We start from the raw sequence: 19,463 nt of genomic DNA on the forward strand, positions 1-19,463 counted from the left end.
GGGAACCAGCAGGCTTCCTTCCAGGCCGGGCTTGAGTTTTTCTGTTGGTTTTTGTTTCTCTGAAGTCGCACAGATCCTCAGCTATCAGTCTGTTGGGCTTTGCTTTTGAAGGATGGGCAAGCAGAGACAGAGAGAGACAGAGAGAGACAGAGAGAGACAGAGAGAGACAGAGAGAGACAGAGAGAGACAGAGAGAGACAGAGAGAGACAGAGAGAGACAGAGAGACACTGCCTTTGGATCTCTATTTTGTTTTTTGGTGCCTGAAAAGGAGGCAGGAGAATGTGGCTACCTGGAATCACCATTGAATCACTCATGAATCACCATTCCCTTGCACCTCCCATCCTGCCTGGTGCTCACATGGTGGTCCTTCCATGAGTCATAGTAGCACAGATCTGGAGCTGCAGAGAACCATAGTCATTTTTTTTTCATTATTTTATTTTTTAATAACAGCTTTTTATTTTCAAAATACATGCCAAGATAATCTTCAGCATTCGCTCTTGCAAAAACTTGTGGCCATTTTTTCTCCTTTCCTTCCCCCCATCACTCTCCCCTAGACGGCAAACAATCCAATATAGGTTGTATATTATACAAATTATACAAAATATGTAAACATATTTCCACAATTATCACAATGTCCTTATTTTAGAGGAGACTTGATGGCCCAGAAATAAGATGTCTGTGTCAAAGACACAGAATCATGGGAGCCCAGGTCGAAGGGACCTCACGGACTTTCTAGTCCACAGCTTCTTAAACGAAGTCACAGCCTCGTGTTGGGTAACTGAATGTGAATGTGACAGGTTTTGAACTCGGGTCCTCTGTGGCTAAACCTCCTTCTTTATCTTCTCTGTAACAAGCAGCGTTTGCTCCTTGCATATAATACTAAGAGACTGGCAAATATTGGATGAGTGATTGACCATGATTCTTTCGGAAATTTCATTAGTTTAATGGAGCTGCCCATGCCACAGATCTGCTCTTGGCTCCCTGTAGATCACGGGTTCAAAGATCTAGAGCTAGAAGGGGCTTTAGAGATCATTTTACACATGGGGAAACCGAGGCCACACAGTAGTGTGATATTCCAATTACTACATCCTCTCTCAAAGCATCCAGAGTCGGTGGAAAGGAGAAGCCACGGATGATACTGCTGTTGACCATCCCCTTGTCCCTTCTCCCATCCTGGGACTCTAAGGAAGGGGCTCGGCCCCTTTTCCAGCCACAGATGAGGGAACGTCAGTTCCTACAACATTTGAGAGCAGCCCTGTGGGCAGATTGTGGTAGAGAAGTTACAGAGAGAATAGAATATGTGGGTAACAGCACAGTCAGTGTGTGAACTAAGACTCGGCTACAGTCCCTGAGCTGCTGGGAACAGCACAGCTCTGGCCACCGTGGGGGGAGAGGGTGGGTTGCGTGACTTAGCTCAGCTTGACTAAGAAGGGGAGGTCACGGGTGCAGATGCTGGAGGCTGGGGTCTGGGGGAGGCCGGAGCTGATGGAGGCCATCTCCCTTCAATGCTTCTCCAAGGCCGGGGCAGGTCTGTGGGAGCCTGCTTACAGGCAATGCTCAGGACACTGAGTGTTCAGGGTCTGGGGCAGCCAGTGTGCTCGGAGCTTGGAAAACGCATGGTGAGTGGGGGTTATGGGATCCTGGGGGCCTCTTCTGGGAGACCTCCCCTTCCTCCATCTTCTAGACAGCCCTGGGAATATAAACATACTCTGCATGCTTCAGTCTCCCTGCAGCCTATTTTTCCAAGCTGAATGGATAGATTCCCTCTCTCCTTCCATGTTTTTGCATATTCCCTGCCTGGAATATCTGCCTCGTGGAACCCAAATTCCCTTGGCTATACGGCCACCTCTTCCAAGAAGCCCTTCTTGGTTTCCCCCAGTTGTTACTTCTCTCTCCCACCCATTGCTGTAATCCTATCTTTACTAAGCTGGGAATATCTACTTGCAGAATGTCAGTCTCTGTACAGGCGTTCCTCTAGACTTGGAATCCAGGCCTCCAGGTTAAATCCTTCTCCAGACTCTTACTGGTCCTTTAATCCTGTTTCCTCATTTGCAAAATGGCCTTTGAAGTCTCCTCCTCCAGGTAGGACATCCTCAGAACCTCCTTGTAGCTAGGACCACAAGCCCTCCCCTGGAAGTTTTAATTCCTTCATTTACAGAGTAGCTACTCTGCCCCCTTCCCAATCGGCTTATTAGTGACTGTCTCACTGCACCCAGCATTTCAGGCAGGCCCCAGCTGGGCTTTAGCTCATCCCTAGCCCCCGTCATCTTGGTATCCGAGCCATTCTCCTTGTCACTTGATGCATCCACTCCCCTCTTCCAGCCCTGCGACCATGAGTGAATCAATTTGCCTCTGCTGGGATGGCACGTGCCCATCCACTGACCCGTGGTCCCACTCCCACCCCTGCCACTTTTCAGACCAAACACCCCTTAGCCCTTCTCCCTGGAGACTATGGGACGACAACAGTCCTGTGGCCTTAGAGCCACCTGGGTCAGTGAGAGATGGAGCTACAGGACTTGAACTCGGTTCTCCCTTTGCTGTCCCACACTGCTTCTCATGGAGGTGCGATTCTCCACACTCTGCACATCGAGAAGAAATGAGGGGGTAGCTAGTGGCTCGGGGATAGAGCCCCAGCCCTGAATTCAGGAGGACCCGAGTTCAAATCTGGCCTCAGACACTTAATACTTCCTGGCTGTGTGACCCTGGGCAAGTCACTTAACTACAGTTACCTCAGGGAAAAAAAAAGAGAGAGAGAAATGAAATGATTTCTCCAAAATCATGCAGATCATGATCTGTACTCTCCCATCCTGGGGGGCGGGGGGGGGAGGGAATCCCAAACGGGGTCTCAGAGCCAGACACAATTATAAAGACTGAACGACAACCATAAAACAATCCGATCACTTAGCAAGGGCCTGCAAACAGTAGGCACTGAATAAATGCTTGGGGGTGCACCAATTGACTTCCTCACCTGTCATCATCCCAGGCCTTCCCGACGTCACTGGCAGGGCAGCAGACACAGTGACATTACATGAATCAAAAGGAAGCAAATGGAGGCTGACAAAGTAGTTGATTATGTTGGCTATTACAGAGGGAGAAGCAACATTTGAGCCTTCTCTTCTCGATTATTTATGACCCTGCTGTACTTCATCTTTGGTGACTCCATTTAAATAAAGAACACTAACAGTCTTGACTTACCTGGCTTTGAGTTTGGGGGTTTTTTTAAGTAACTCCATGTAAAATCTCATTTATCTTCCTCCGAGATTTCTTATTAGAAAATTGTTTTCAGGCCCTGCATACAAATGCCCACAAGCATTTTATAAGCCCAACGGAGATGCCATTTGTTCCTCCGTGAATTACTACTCATGGCATACAGCCATTTCGACTGATAATCTATTCTTTCTCTTAAAGATTATCTTGCTAGTCTGAAACAAAAATAAAATGGTGAACATCCATCTCCCGAGCCTTCCGCCTTCCTCTGCATTTATAAAACGCTTATTGCGCCAGGTATTGGGCTAGGTTCTATAAAAGCAAGGAGGAAAAAGACTCTGATATTAAAAAGGGGGGAAGGTGCAGTAACATGTACGATAAGTAACAATAGATAAAATAAAAACCAAATTAATTTAGGGAGCAGTAGAGCTCCAGCATCTGGTGTGGGTGGGAAGGTCTCTTGTAGGAGATAATCCCTGAGCCGAACTTTATCCCAACAAAGGTGAAGAGCGGGAGCATTCCAGTCTGGCTGAGCCATTGGAGGGATGGACGGGAGCAATTTATAATAAGGCTGGAAAGATAAACCAGAGCCCGGTTGTGAAGGCTTTAGATAGCAAAGAGAGGTTTGGATTTAATCTGAGGTAATAGGGAGCCACTAAAGGTCTTGCACTGGGAGTGACTGTTTTCCCTTTTCTTAATATGAAACTGTGACTGTATCCGATGAGCTCCCAATTGTTGATGTTCTTTCCTCAAATGACTTTGTTTTATATATCTATGTATCTAAGGGAGTTGCTTCTGAATCTCTGTTGTGTATTACACCCCTTCATCCCCAATAGATAATAAATATCCTGAAGGCGGGATATGTTTTGTTTATAGAGCAACAACTAGATATTTTTGCACAAAGCATCCGTCACCTCATTGGTGGAGACAAAAACTTAGAAACTCTAGTGCAAGGCTAATGCTGAGGACCCCACTGTAGGAAAGAAGGGGAAATGATGAAGGGGGTGGGATAAATTGCCCCTCTCTATCTAGTAAATTCTTCTTTTTAACTGATTCTAGGTGCTAAGCTCTTTTTCAATCGAGCATTTAATAATAATTCATTCAATCCAAATTTTACTAAATTAAAAATTTAGTAAATATATTAAATAAGCTTTTTAAAAAATCTATTACACTTTGTACCACTGCGCTAGTCACTGGAGACGCAGTCAAAGATGATAGAACATAAACTTGAGAGTAAGATTATATCTTGTTTTTATACTTCTGAAGGAATGAAAGTCCTTTGGGCACCCTCTATATTTGGTGCCCTGGGACAAATTATACCTTCTTCCACCCTAGCTCTGTGTCAGATCCCCAGGACTGGGCACGGTGCTTTACGTGTGGCGGATGCCTAATAAATGTTGAATTGAAATATGGGTCTTTCATCTAGAATGTTCCCTAATATAAATTCTGCTCACCATTTGTGATATCACTGGAAGGGAAGAAAAGAAATGCATGAACATGAGTAACATTAGCCACATGTAATCCATGTCCAGAAGCAAGTTAGCAACTACTAGGGAATTCAATATTTCAGGATGCTCCACTTCTGACAAAGATTCCTCTTGGAAACCTCATGGTCTAGTGGGAAAAGCATTGAAAGTAAGACGATTCCGATCTGAATTCTGAGCCTGATACTGGCTTATTACTTATTTAAGCTAAAAGGCTTATTTAAGCTAAACAAAATTACACGTAGAAGGCCATTGGGAGAGAGAGTGGTGGACTTCGGGTTAGGGAGCCCCCAGGTCAAATTTCACCTCTAAAATGTACCGTCTGTAACAATCTTATAAAAATCGGTTCCATTTTCCTCAGTTTCCCCAATGATAAAATGAGGGGGTTGGACTAAATAGCCCCCTAAATCCCTTCCAACTCAAGACTGATGATCAGCAGACCTATGGTTTTCAGTATAGGAATTCCCAGTTCCTGCCCACCCAAACCAATTGCATCCTCTAGATGTTGTTAATATGTCTCCAAGGTTACACAGCTAGAAATTTCCAAGGCAGGATTTAAACCGGGTTGCCAGGTCCGGCCCTTATCCACCACTCCAAGCTGCAAATGCAGTGATTTAAAGTCGAGGTGTAATTATGTTCCGAAGAATAATTGCCTATTAACTTAAATAAAGACCTTGTACCTTCCTGAGAAAGACTATTAGAGAAAAATATCGCCCGAGGGAGAGACCCGGCTAATTCATGATCCTTCAGGTTTCCAAGTTCTGTCTCCACCTGTGCCCTCTCAAGGACTTAGAAACAGGTAGGGGGAATGGGTCTGCCCTCAACACCTTTTGCATCTGGCCGTAGCTGCCATGACAGGGCCTGGGGAGCTCTGGACGGGGATGAGTGCAGCAAGCAGTCACAACTCCCTGGGAAATACAAGCCATCCTCAGGCTCTTGAGTCAGGAGGGACCGGGATGAAACAAGGTGGACTGCCTTCCACAAAGGTTATGGCTGACACGGAAGTGTCAGCCCAGGCTTAACTGATGCCTTGTCCAATTGTCATTTACAAGAGATGCGTCTTTTCTCACCTTGTCTCAGGGCTCTCCATCCTAATGGGGAGAGAGCTGTCCTTGAAGTCAGGAGTTATGAGTTCAAATCTCGCCTCTGGCTGTATAATGTTGGCCAAGAAACCTTCGCAATGCCCCAGGAAGCTCCTGACGATTCAGAGAAAGGGGGATGACCTAGATTGCCAGAGAGAGAGTACTTTCACCAGGCCTTATATACAGCAGAGAAATTACAGGTCCAAGGCCATCCCCCATCTATCTTTCTCATTATTCGGCTGCTTCATCTTTTTGTTGTTTATACTAGTCTAAGATCTTTCTTCCTTCCCCTGTGAGGGTGAAGGATCATTTAACTTCTCAATGAGGGTCAATTCAATTTAATTGAAGACCAATTTAACTTCCCCAGACAACTGTTTAAGACTGTAAGAGCTTAATAGTTTTATAGTCCATATGTATTGAGTGGCCCCATGAACATAGCTGTCTACCTGCTTCCTTAGAAGGGATTTCCTCATCTGGGAGTCCCCTATGCCAAAGAAATCACACGTCCAAGTCTCTATCCCTGTCATCGGGATGTCAACCAGAAAAAAAGATGGACCTGAACATTTTCCTTCATTTTTCTTACATGTGATTTATATTACAAGTGCTGAGGCTTGAAGATGGATGGGTTTGATTTTCTTGAAGCAATTCATCATTTGTGGCGGATTATTTGGGCTTCGGCTTCCTGTCATTCTTCATGACACCATAGACCAGTGAGTGAGCCCCCTAGTGTCAGGTCGGTGAGTTCATCCCTTGGCCATGCTATCCCCCCCAGACTGCTTGGAAGACAGCAGCTGTTAGCACGGCAGGGAAAGCAGAGCAGCCAAAAAAGAAAAGCAGAAAGGAGGAATTGGAATAATAATAGAAGAAATGACAGCTAGCATTTCTAGAGCACTTCTAAGGTTTATAAAAACACTATCTACCTAGCATGCACACATAAAATTTATTTATACTTATATGTGTATGTATATATAGATATAGATATATAATATATATGTGGAAGTAGATGCTGCATAGAGTGCCAGGCCTGAAATCTATTAGACTCATCTTCCTGAGTTCAAATCCCATCTCTGTCACTTATTGGCTGTGTGACCCTGAGCATGTCACTTCACTCTATTTAACTCAGTTACCTCACTATAAAATAAACTAAAAAAGGAAATGGCAAATCATTCTTATATTTTTGCCTAAAAAACCATAAATGGAGTAATAGAAGTGACTGAAAATTAATGATTAATTATATATTTTAAAAATCTCATTTAATCCTTGCCACAACGGTATTAATATTCTGTTAGGAAGCTAGGAAGGATATAGTCCACCAAATATTGAGTCTGATAACAGGAAGACAGCCTCAGATACTTAGTTGCATGACCCTGAAGAAGTCACTTCATTTCATTTCCTCAACTGTAAAATGGGAATGCACCAATCTCCCAGGGTTGCTATGAAGATAAAATGAGACTAAATTGGTTAAAAAAGCTTCACAGACCTTAAAGCACTGAAAAAAAAAAAAAAGATCTAATGATTATGTAGCTTGGTGTAGTGGAAAGAAAACTGGATTTGGAAGCAGAGGATAAGAATTTGAATTTATTTTCTGCCACCAGCTCCTGCGTGACTTTTAGGCAAGTTATCCAAGCTCTGTGAGCCTCAGTTTCCTAATCTGTAAAAGGAAAGAGTTGGAATTTGTGGCCTTTGAGATCTGTTCAAACTCTAAATCTGTGATCCCATGCTGCTAAATAGTTATTGAATTAGATAAAATTGGATGCTATGGGCCCTGTCCCATTAGGAGACTGTGATATGGGTTTCTTCTTATTATTGTCCACAAATATCAATCGAAGGAAAAAATCTGGGCTTGTCCCTCATAGCCTTCCACAGGAGGCAAATATGGCAGCCGACATTTAAACATCGTGAACGATAACTATAGCAGCTGACACTAACACAGGCCCCAGGAAGGCTTGCAAATTATTTCCATTTCTTTTGATCCTTGGGAAAACCCTATAAGTCATAATAGGGTAGAGGGGAGCAAGCATTTACTAAGCACCTACTATGTGCCAGGCACTGTGCTAAACTCATTACAAATATGAGCTCATTTGACCTTCTCGACAACCCTGGGAGATAAGTACGATTATTATCTCCATTTAAGAGTTAAGAAAACTGAGGTTAAGTGATGTGCCCAGGGTCACACATTAATAAGTAAGTAGTTGAGGCTGGATTTAAATTCAGATCTTCCAGACTCTGAGCTGACTAGTGTGTCACCTAGCTTCTCATAGTCATAATCAACCAATTTTTGTCAAGTACCTACTATGTGCTAAGCATTGGGCTAAATGCTGGGGATTTAAAGAAAGGAGGGGAAAACCCAGTTCCTGTTCTCAGAGGAGCTCATAATGTAACTATTAATATACAAACAAGTTTTAGAAAAGATCGATTGGAGGCATCTTACAAATGAGGAAGGTCTCGGGGCAGGAAGCGACTGGGATGACACAGCCTCTATCCTAGACTTTGGAGAAAGGTCCCAGTGATCTTTCCAACCCCTCTCCACCTCAGGCCACCTCTAAAAAAGGCAATGAGGAACCTCCATGGAGATTCCGGGAAGGATCGATCATTGCAAACAGCAAATCCCCTCCGCCATCTTGCTTCCTAATTGGAATTCCTATCGGTGGACAGTCATGCTGGCCCATGGGGTGGCTCAAGCACTCGGCTATAATTCTCCTCCAAACCAGAGGTCTAGGAGGAAGGGGAATGGGGAGGGAGGCCGGCCTTAGCTCTTTTTTGGGAATGAGGACTAATTTTTACAGTTGCACTATTAAATCAAGCTATCAAGATTCATATCATGGGAAGCAACTTTCTCATAACCTCCCCAGACTACCTGGTATTTATTTAGTATTTTTTCCTATAGCTCTTTCTATTTGTCTTGGGAGAGTAGGAACTATTCATTCTTTGTCCTGTATCCTATTGTACACAGTAGGTGTTTACTAAATGGACAATCTGGGGACAGCTGGGTGGTGCAGTGGATAGAACATCAGCCCTGAAATCAGGAGAACCTGAGTTCAAATCTGGCCTCAGATACTGTGTGACCCTGGGAAAGTCACTTAACCCCGATTGCCTCAGCAAAAAATAATAATAAATAAAAATAAATAAGCAGATGATCCATTCTGGGTCTCCATATTAACTTTCAATTCAACCTTGGTTGTCTTAACAGAAGCTTAAGTCCTGCTGGGCTCACCTCTGCCTTCCAATAACTCCCACTCTTTCGATCTCTCTCCCACATAACAGACTTAAGGATGCTTAAAGGCAGTGGCCCCATATCCCTTTGGCTTTGCTTCAAACACGAGACATACCTAACATGGGGTAAATGGAGGTTTGTTCCAGGGTGTTAACCTCCAACGCCTCATCTCCAGGAACATGAGCTTCCTCTCCAAGGGAACTGCTATCCTTATACTTTCCCTCAGGGTCCTCCCGTGTTCTGCACTGACTGCCACCCTTCCAGGCTGGCACTCTGAAAGCCCCCACTTTTTTGCCTCTTTTAGAGCTCACCCTCATCTCCAGCTTTTATGGGGGGATGACTGGACTCCACAAAGGAAGGACTATGCGCTGTCCCAGTGAGACTTGTTGATGAGTCGCTTTTAGTCATGTCCAACTCTTCATGACCCCATTTGAGATTTTCTTGACAGAGATACTAGAGTAATTTGCCATTTCCTTCTCCAGCTCATTTTACAGATGAGAAAACTGATGCAGAGTTCAGCCACTTGTTCAGAATCACACAGCTAAGAGTCCGAAACTGAATTTGAACTCAGATTTTCCTGATTCCAAGCTCTCTCCCAGGGCCTCTTAAACTATTTCCACTTGTGACATCTTTTCATCTGAGAAGGTTTTATGCAATCCCGGGTATATAGGGATGTAAAACAGGTATACAAATTAAACATTTGCTGATAATCATAAAGAATTTTATTTTAAGACAATTTTTGGTATAATGTAATTTTACTATTTATTAAAGATGAAAATAAATTTGTATACCACAAGATGGATTACCTGTTTATTTTTACATAAAGAATTAAATTTAGAGGGGGCAGCTAGGTGGCGCAGTAGATAGAGCACCAGTGCTGAAATCAGGAGGACCTGAATTCAAATCTGGCCTCAGACACTTACTTCTTCCTAGCTGTGTAACCCTGGGCAAGTCACTTAACCCCGATTGCCTCAGCAAAAAATAAAATAAAATAATAAAAATAAATTAAATCTTGGTGGAATTTTTTTTTTACTTTTTGTTGTCAAATTTTTGTGACCCCCCCACATTGTTATGACCCTATGTGGGGTCACAACCCATGGTTTAAAAGCTTTAGTCTATTGTGTCACCTGGTACCCTAAGCAAGACCGTGCCTGCAACTAAAGTTCCAGCACTCAACACAGGGCCTGGCACACAGTAGGCACTTAATAAATGCTTATTGATTGATTCAAACACTCATCCACACTACTGCTATCCCCTCTTGTTTTTGCTTCAACTAAAACATTTTTATTTCCTTCTACCTGTCATCACATGGCATGGGATACATCACTATCCCTCTCATCTTCTTCTCTTTCTCTAATTTTTCCTTCCCTTCTAAAATGCAAAAGACTCCAGAGGAATCCTGACCCATACAATATGATAGAATTCTTGGGATATTTTGCCATTTTCTTACAGAAACCTAGAATAATATTAAACTTTTTTTAAAGCAGTGACATGATATTTTGAGTTGAAAGAAACCAATTCCATACCCTTCATTTCCAGGAAATTGAATCACAGAAATTAAATTCTTTTTCATGCAGGGTCACACAGCTATAAAACGTTGAGTTTTTAATTAAAGTCTAGCTCTCTTACACACAGACTCTATCGTTGGGCTGTTCACTTTTTGAGCTACAGTAAAGAAGTTTACATTTGTCCCCCTTCGGTTCCATCTTGTAGATCTGACCCACCATTCCAGCCTGATTTGGAATCCTGATTCTTCCACCTGGCATTCCAGCTACTGCAGCCTACCTCAGTCATCTGAGTCATTGGTAAGCATGCGTTTGATGTTTAATTAATTACTTCTGAGCCATTATTTAAATGTCACGTACAACAGATCTAAGGACAGAGCCCGAGACATCCACAGTACGTCTATCTGAGACACGGATCTATTCATTCGTCTGGGCAGAGATGATTCAGCCAGCTGTGAACTCACCTTCAGTAAAATCATCCATCGCTCACTCCTGCATCTCAGCAAGTATATAAGGAGAGACTTTATCCAATGTTTTGTCAATATGTTCACCAGATATCTGTTATACCTGGTTGAAAAGAGAGAGAGATTGAAAGGAGAGAAGGTTCTTGGTCAAGAATGACCAGAGAATGGGGCAGCTCAGTGGCACAATGGATAGAGCACCAGCCCTAAAGTCAGGAGGACCCGAGTTCAAATCTGGTCTCAGAAACTTAACATTCCTGGCTGTGTGACCCTGGGCAAGTCACTTAACCCCAGCCTCAGGGGGGGGAAAATGCTCAGAGAAGGCTTCAAGAAGAGAAGCCTTGCTACAAGATTATGTATTGAACAATTCCAACAATGAGATGATTCAGAGCAGTTCCAATGATCTTGTGAAGAAGACAGCCATCTACACCCAGAGAGAGGACCATGGGAACTGAGTATGAACCACAGCACAGCATTTTCACTCTCTGTTGATGTTTGCTTGTATCTCAGGGGTTTTTTTCCTTTTTTTTTTTTCCTGAGACAATTGGGGTTAAGTGACTTGCTCAGGGTCACACAGCTTGGAAGTGTTAAGTGTCTGAGTTCAAATTTGACCTCACAGCTCCTCCTGACTTCAGGCCCGGTGCTCTATCTACTGCACCACCTAGCTGACCCCCCCCCTTTTTTTTCCTTCTTGATCCAATTTTTTCTTGTGCAACAAGATAACTGTACAAATATGTACGCATATATTGGATTTAACATAGATTTTACATAAAAGAAGAGAAACTTTGAAGCTTGGGGAGGATGTGGAAGGAAGAAAGGAAATGATGCTACACATGAGCAAAGGTTTAGAGGTGGGAACGAGCCAGATATATTCCGGGGACGGTGACCAGACCAGTATTCTTGGAGTATTTATTGGGAAGAAGTAGAAAACAGAAAAAGTAAATCGGACTCGGATTATGGAAGGCCTTGGGTGCCAGATTGAGCAATTTAAATATTATCTTCCAATAAAAGAAGACAGAACTAGCTCTGTCTCCGACCTCCAGCATTTGTTTCGAGTCTGAAGAGAGAACTGAGTGATGGGTAATGCTGAGGAATCTAACCAAAGCACTTTGTCATTGGCAACGTACAAAAATCCCTCCAAATGAAAGGAGACGGAATGGGACAGTAGAAAGGGGGCTGTCTTTGTGGTCAGGGGTTCTGGGTTCAAATCTTAGCTTAGATGCTGACTACCTGTGTGACATCTTTACCTCCAAGCCTCTTCCTTTCAGAGGAAGTTTCTTCCTCTGAAAATGAGCCAGGTGGACTCAAAGGCTGCTCCCCTCCCTTCCTCCTCCCTCATTCTTTCTATAAAAACCTCTCTCAGGAAGAAGAGGGAGATGATTTTAAAAAGAAGAAAGGCATTCATGAGAAAAATGCAATCTTGGGAGCCAGGCGAGGCCTGCAGAGCCAGGCAGAGAGGGATGGAGAACGTGAGGAAGCAAGCATTACCTTCCTTGAGAGTGGCAGCAAAATTGCCCCATGCGCTCAGAGTTCCCGAATGTGAAACCTGGCGTTGGGGAAAGCAGAGGGTCGGCCGAGGGTGGGGGAACCCCAGAACTGGCGTGGTCTCGTCCGTGGGGAGAGGGCACTAGATTTGGAAGCAGAAGACCAGGATGCAAATCCTGACTCAGCCACTTACTCCCTGGGTAGCCTGGGAAACAGCATCCTCGATCACCATCATCCCTGATGATGTCTTCTAGAAAATGAGAGGGTGGGCTAGGTGGCCCCTATGCCTGCTCTGACCCTAAGTGTTCATACCTCTCTGGATCTCAATAAGAGAGACCAAATCTAGGCTTTGTAGAGCCTATGGAGGTTCTAGATTGTGGTCTCTCAGGGAGATCCGGGATCACCCCTTAGGCGGGGTTCCACTAGCGGCCTCCATGTTGGTCCACTTGGCAGGCAGTGAGGAAATACGGCCCTGCCCGTTCTTCTTCTCCTGCCATTGCCAGCAGCTCTCCATCTCTCCCCGCCATTCCCTGGCCATTAGTCATTTGTCGTGGCAGACATCCCTGCTGGCTACTTTCAGAAGGTCCAGAGCTGGGACCGAGGCTGAATGGCCACTTGGGGAGCCTACCTGAACACGGGCCAGCTGGGGGCCGCAAGGAAGGGCCTGCGGGGCTGCTCCCCTGCTAGCCCCGCATGAGCAGATCAGCAACTGATGGATGATTGTTCCCTGACAAACCATGGAGAATTGCCCTCCAGCCACAGCTTTCCCTCAGTCCACTCGTTCCAGGGATTAATGCCTTTCTGGGGCTTACAAGGGAAAAATGAATGGGTTTGCTAGGGACGGGAAAGATAAGACGTCCTGAATGTGGAAAATCACTCTTTAAATGGAGATTTCTTTGAGCAAGGCAAGAACATCAGTCTGGGCTCTCATGTCTGGCTGTGTGATGTTGGGTAGCTCACCTTCCTGAACCTCGGCTCCCTTCTCTGTCAACGGAGAGGGCTGGAATGGATGCAGCTGCTGATGTTACCTGGAGCCTCCCAAGCACCCTGAGGGCCAGCTCTACCTGTCAAAGCAGGCTTTGGTGGCCACTCAAGTCCTTCCCTTCAAGGGGAAGCCTTTTACGGGCATACTGTCCCCTTTTGCTCGTGGATCGGTGGGTCACAGCTACAACTCCCCCAGCCCCACATTTTACAGCTCCCAGGACTGGGAACAGAAGTGTTCCCAGAGCCACCAGGAACAAGCAGAACTGGGAAGTGAATGCCAGTCATGGAGTGGCGGCTCTGGAAAGGATCGCAGAGGGCTCTGATTTTACACATGGGGAAACTGAGGCCCAGGGAGGTGGAGGACCTTGTTCAAGGTCACCCATGGAGACTGAAGCCCAGTTCTCTGCCCACTGCCCAGGCTTCTTGTACTGTGGGCACCCAAAGGAGAAAATCTTTAAACCTGGAGGTCCCCCCCAGAGGGTTCCAGGGGGACTGTCTCTGAACTCCCACCCCATCCTCATTGTGGGGAGGGGGAAGGGGAAAAATCAATCCCAGCTCCACCGCGGAGGCTTTGCTGGATTAGTTGAAATCTCTCCATGCGAAAAGGATGGGTTTGCAGGCAGCTCGGTGAGCCCTGCTGCCCTCTGCTGGACAGAATCCATCCCACCTGGGACGCTGGGTACCGCAGCTTTTTTGAGCCAGAGATGGGTCATCTTTAAGACTCCTTAGAAGATGCTGCAGGCTGAGGGTTCAGCAGGACTTCCAGGAGTGACCCTCTCCTGGTGAGCTTCCCTAGAAAGGCAGCAGTGCAAAGAGCGCTAGTTCTGGCTCCAATCCCCCTCGGACTTCCCTGTGACTTTGGGCTCCCCTTTCTGCATTTCAGGTTCCTTATTTTTCAATTAAAGACAGGTAGAGTGCAGAAGGAGCCTGGTTACACCCCAATATACCTCTCCCACAAAGATCCAGAAAATGTACCCGAGAGGGTCCCGATCGAGAAATATTTTTAAAGATATTTTAAAAAAAACAATGAGATTGGGGCAGCTAGGTGGCGCAGAGGATAGAGCACCAGCCCTGAATTCAGGAGGACCCGAGTTCAAATCTGGTCTCAGACACTTAGCATTTCCTAGCTGTGTGACCCTGGGCAAGTCATTTAACCCTAGCCTCCAAAAAAAAAAAAAAAAAAAAAAAAAAAAAAAAAAAACCGAGATAGATTAGTAAAGGGAGACAGACAGTGGTATTTAGAACCAAGACAAGAAGAGGTCCCAGACCCGCACAGCAGGGTCCTGACCTCATGCATAATGTGGGAACAGGTGGACAATTCCGTTGTTCGCTGCTCGAATCCCTAGCACAAACCAGAGTGGAATAAGCAACTTGTGCCCAGGGATGATGGTGAAGCATTTGTAGACCCTGCAGAGAGCCAGGAGCAGATTCAGAAGCACGCAGTTCTGACTCCAGCATAGGTGGAATAATCAAGACCGAAATCCCGAACCAGCAGAGCTCCCCAATCGGCTGAGAATGGCTAAGTCCGGCGTCAGTCTACTGGAACGTCAACCGGGGCAGACCCACGTGGGTGCTGCCCTCCCAAACCCCGATCAGACCGGGAAGATGGTGTCCAGAATAACCGCTTAAGAAGCATTGAAATTGTCTCCAGTTTATACTTTGCCACTCGTCCTCCGGACTACCAGAAAATAGCAGAAGGACCCAAGGGGACGTTTCTTCCAGAAGCGCACGGGACGCAGCCCTAACATCCCAGTCCAAAGTCGGGAGGGGGTCTGGAAGAATAAACAAATCGGCCTTTCCAGTGAGACCAAGGGGACAGCAAAGATGGCTACCATCGCCACTACTACTCCATATTTGGTGCTAGAAATAACTAGGTAACTTAATAAAGCAAGAAAAGGCAATTGAGGAATAAACAAAGGAAAAGGTGGGGGGGATCACTTTTTTGGTACCTGAAATGATGGTTTACTTAGTTTTTCATTGTTTCCTTAGGATTTTCAATTAAAAACACTAGAAAGCTTAGGGAACTTAGCCTTAAAGGTGGGAGGCTTTCAGAGGCTCTTGCTTTACAGAAAAGGAGACTGAGGCCCAGAGGAAAGTCTTTTCCAAGGTCACGTAGCTAATGTCCGAAGCAAGATTGGAGTGCACATCCTCCTGACTTCAAGCCCACCACACCAGGCTGCCTCCCATGGTCCCAGAGAAGCAGGCTTACAAAGGGCAGGATGGGAACCCATCCAGGCTTAATACACATCTGAGGAACTGAAGTGGAGTGAACTAGAAATCCATTTTGGTGTCAGTTGTGCCATCAGTCCGTGGGCACCTAGTGGCGATTTTTGATCATACAGAAGAGAGGGGAGGGGAGGGCTCCCTGGTATCCCCAGCCCAGGTCCCTTCCCTTGTCTGCCTGTGTCTTGGCCCCCTGGCTCGGACGGGATGCCGCAGAAGCGGGGGGAGTTGCTGTTCCGGTTTACCGGTGATTGAGAGTGCTTCCTGCTGGAGAGCCGTTTATTAGCCAAGCTCCAGTGAGCGTTTGGGACACAGTCAACTTTTCAGCAGCAGCAGCAGTGATGTTTCTGTTGCCAAACTGCAGCACTGAGGATTCCGGTCTTCCTGACAGCGAGTCTCCTTGCTGCAGAGGGCCGAGGACTCCAGGGGTCACAGAAGCTAAGTCAGACACCATAATAAGATGAAGCTCGAGAGCCAATTTAACACAGTTACTGAGCATCCGTTATAGCATTTCTAGAGCCTTAAGAGCATATTGTCTCATTTGATCCTCACAGCATCCCTGGGAAGTGAGAGCTCTTATTAGCCCCACTTTACAGATGAGAAAACTGAGGCAGACGGGGCTAAGTGACTTGCTTAAGGTCCCATTGCTCAATCATGTCTGACACCTCTTTGTGACCCCATTTGGAGTTTTCTTGAGAGAGACACTGCAGTGGTTTGCCATTTTCCTCTCCGGCTCATTTTACAGATGGGGAAACTAAGGCAGACAGGGCTAAGTGACTTGCTTAAGGTCCTGTTGCTCCGTCTTGTCTGACTCCTCTTCGTGACCCCATTTGAGTTTTTTGTTTTGTTTTTGTTTTTGACAGAAAGTGGAGCAGTTTGCCGTTTCCTCCTCCAGCTCATATTATAGATGGGGAAACTGAGCTTTGGTGACTGGAGGACCTAGTCTGTCAGGGACAGTAATGTCAAATCAGTTTGGAAAACCAGGCTGTGGAGAGTATTAGATGTCAAGCAGAGACTCCTGTAACTTCTCCAAGAAGCAATAGGGAGCCAGAGCAGCTGGCTTTTAAATCAAAGCTTTTAAAGTTGGGAGAAACCTCAGAGGTTCTTTTAATTGATAAGGCCCATGGACCTTGGCCAAGGTCATACAAGTGGTAAATCTGGGGGCAGGTCGGCTTACTTTCCCCTGACCCATCCTGCCTCTGTTTTATAGGAAACACTGGTTACTCTTTTAGAAAAATCAATGAGATTCTGGAAAGCAAAATGGAACTACATCCATTTAGGGCTATTGAACTGTGCAATCCTTTGATCCAGCAATGTCTCTACTGGGCCTGTATCCCAAAGAGATCTTAAAGGAGGGAAAGGGACACACATGGGCAAAAACGGTTTGTAGCAGCTCTTTTTGTGATGGCAAAGAATTGGAAAATGAGTAGATGCCCATCCATTGGGGAATGGCCTAGTAAGGTGTGGCTTATGAAAGTGATGGGATATTATCATTCTATAAAAAATGATCAACAGGCTGATTGTAGAAAGGAAAGTTTACATGAAGTGATGCTGAGCGAAACAAGCAGAATCAGGAATACACTGTATACAGTAACGGCAAGGATGTGCAATGATCAATTGTGAAAGTCTTGGTTCTTCTCAGCAGTTCAGTGATCCAAGGCAATCCCAATAAACTTTGGATGGAAAACGCCATCTACATTCAGAAAGAGAGCTATGGAGACTGATTATAAATCAATACATGCTATGTTCATTTATTTTTTTCTGTGTTTTTTATTAATCTCTCCCATGGTTTTCCCTTTTGCTCTGATTTTTCTCTCCCAGCATGATTCATAAAGCAATGAGTATTTAAAAATAAATGCATTTACTAGGAAAAAAAAAAGAAAGAAAAAAGGGCCTTAGACATACAGGGTAAGGATGGGAAAAAGACTTTTACTCCTGATTATGGGGGTGGGAAGGGAGGAAAAAACAATAATTACAAGAATTTAGAAAGCATTTCTCTAGAGGTATTTCATATAAATGAGCTCACTTATCCTTCACAATGTCCTCAATGGATTTGAATCCATTTATTAAATGCCTACTATATACATAGCCCTATTCCAAGTGCTGGGGGTCAGAGACAATGAAAAAACAAGACCTGTGTCCAAGGTGCTTACATTCTCCAGAAGGATACAATATGTAAAGAGATGACATAATAGAAGATAATCTGAGGAAGAAGAAAAAAAGAGGACCCCAAGAAGATGAGGGAAGGCTCCCTCTGGGAAGCGGCCCTTGAGCTGAGCCTTGAAGGAGAACTCAATGGAGGGTAGCTATCATTAACCCCTTTGTAGAAATGGTAAAGCCAAGATTTTAAGAGGTAAATAGACTTTTTCCAGATAATTTCACTGACCCTGACAAAACTGGGACTAGACCATTCAACTCTCCACAAAGGTGCTTCCATTCTCTAGACCATAAAACAGCTCCCTTTGATCTGGTTGCCATGGAAAAACTTCTACAAAATTTGCAGGACAGTCTCATTTTCCCCACTGAGCCGCTTAGCTTCTCCCACTTCCAGCCTAAGGAGCTAGCCTAGCTTTGGGTCATTATCAGAAGGAAACAGGCTTGACAGGAGATGGGCTGGCAACGCCCCCAAAGGAAAAAAAAAAGATAAAAGGGAAATGGGGAGGCTGAGGAAGGTTTGCCATCCTGCGCGCTTGTGGTCAATGGCCAGCCTTTGGGAGAACCTTGGGGGAATGTCTTCCCAAGGACTCCAGGGCCTGAGCTAGAAACGGAACCTCCCTGGGTGACATTTCCCACCCTGGAGTTACAGGAACAGTCAGATGGCACTCTCTGGGGACCGGTCCAAGGACCCCGAAGCCCCCCAGCTGGACAGCGGCCCCTCCCCAGGCAGAAAGGAGGAATAACAGATTGTCTCTCTCCCCCCAGTCCAGCATGGAGGCCATTGCAAAGTTTGACTTCAACGCCTCTGGAGAGGACGAGCTGAGTTTTCACACAGGAGATGTCCTGAAGGTAAGAGACAGAACTCCATGAAGGGTTTTTTGTTTTTGTTTTTGTTTTTTAGATTATTAATAGTTTAAATAAGCAGGCCAGCCTATGTCCATTAAGAACTATATCGTTTTTCTCCAAGAATGAGTTAGATGCAGAAGGACAAGACCAGTGACCAAAAATAACACAAGGAGGCAGCTGAACTCTTATTCCCTGCCAGTGTGGTCTTGGAGTACAAAGAATATAAACCCCAGATCCTCTTCCCCATAGAGAAGTGGAGGCCTGTGGGAGTGGGATGCTGAATACGCTAAAAGGGCCAGTCCCCAAACTCTGGTCCTTCAGCTGTTCTTTACTCTTTATTTTATTAGGAAGAGGAGTTCTATGTGAGGGGGTGTGGAATCTTTTGGTAAATGACTGAAAGAAGTGCAAGAAATTAAAGGCACAAATCCAGCATTTTAAAATCAGGGTGGAGATTCAGAAAATAGACAAGGTGTGGCCCAATTAACACCAGACATAAGAGCCTGTTTGGGGGGATTTTGCTTCAGCTCTAGAGTTAAGGGTGAGGTGCTTGGTTAAGAAAGAGAAAAGGGAGCCCAGAGAATTCTTGGGGATTATCTAGTCCCAGCCTCTTCTTGCAGATGAGACAGACAAAGGAAGTGACCTCCCCAAGCACATCTGACTAGTGATCATGTGTAGAGGACCACAGATAGTGGGGGAACTCTGGGTGAGGTATAAGACCCTCCAGCCCAGAGGGAACCTGCTGACAGTGTCTGGTTGGGCTCTCCATCCCCCCTAAGGATGTCTCGGCCCTCCCGAGAAGCCAGGGAACATGACAA

At 45.3% G+C, this 19,463-nt stretch overlaps 1 protein-coding gene across 2 annotated transcripts in view; it reads left to right on the top strand.

Moving 5' to 3' along the window:
* The window catches only part of GRAP2 (GRB2 related adaptor protein 2), an 81,095-nt gene that overhangs the window by 40,262 nt on the left and 21,370 nt on the right, over window positions 1-19,463 (top strand). For both annotated transcript variants that reach the window (XM_074271768.1, XM_074271767.1), the window contains exons 2-3: window positions 10,701-10,792; window positions 18,568-18,651. In XM_074271768.1, the coding sequence (XP_074127869.1) occupies window positions 18,574-18,651 (78 nt within the window). In that variant the 5' untranslated portion in view covers window positions 10,701-10,792; window positions 18,568-18,573. The remainder of the gene's footprint in view (window positions 1-10,700; window positions 10,793-18,567; window positions 18,652-19,463) is intronic.

The sequence above is a fragment of the Sminthopsis crassicaudata genome, chromosome 5 (assembly GCF_048593235.1).
Source record: "Sminthopsis crassicaudata isolate SCR6 chromosome 5, ASM4859323v1, whole genome shotgun sequence".
NCBI classification, from domain to species: domain Eukaryota; kingdom Metazoa; phylum Chordata; class Mammalia; order Dasyuromorphia; family Dasyuridae; genus Sminthopsis; species Sminthopsis crassicaudata.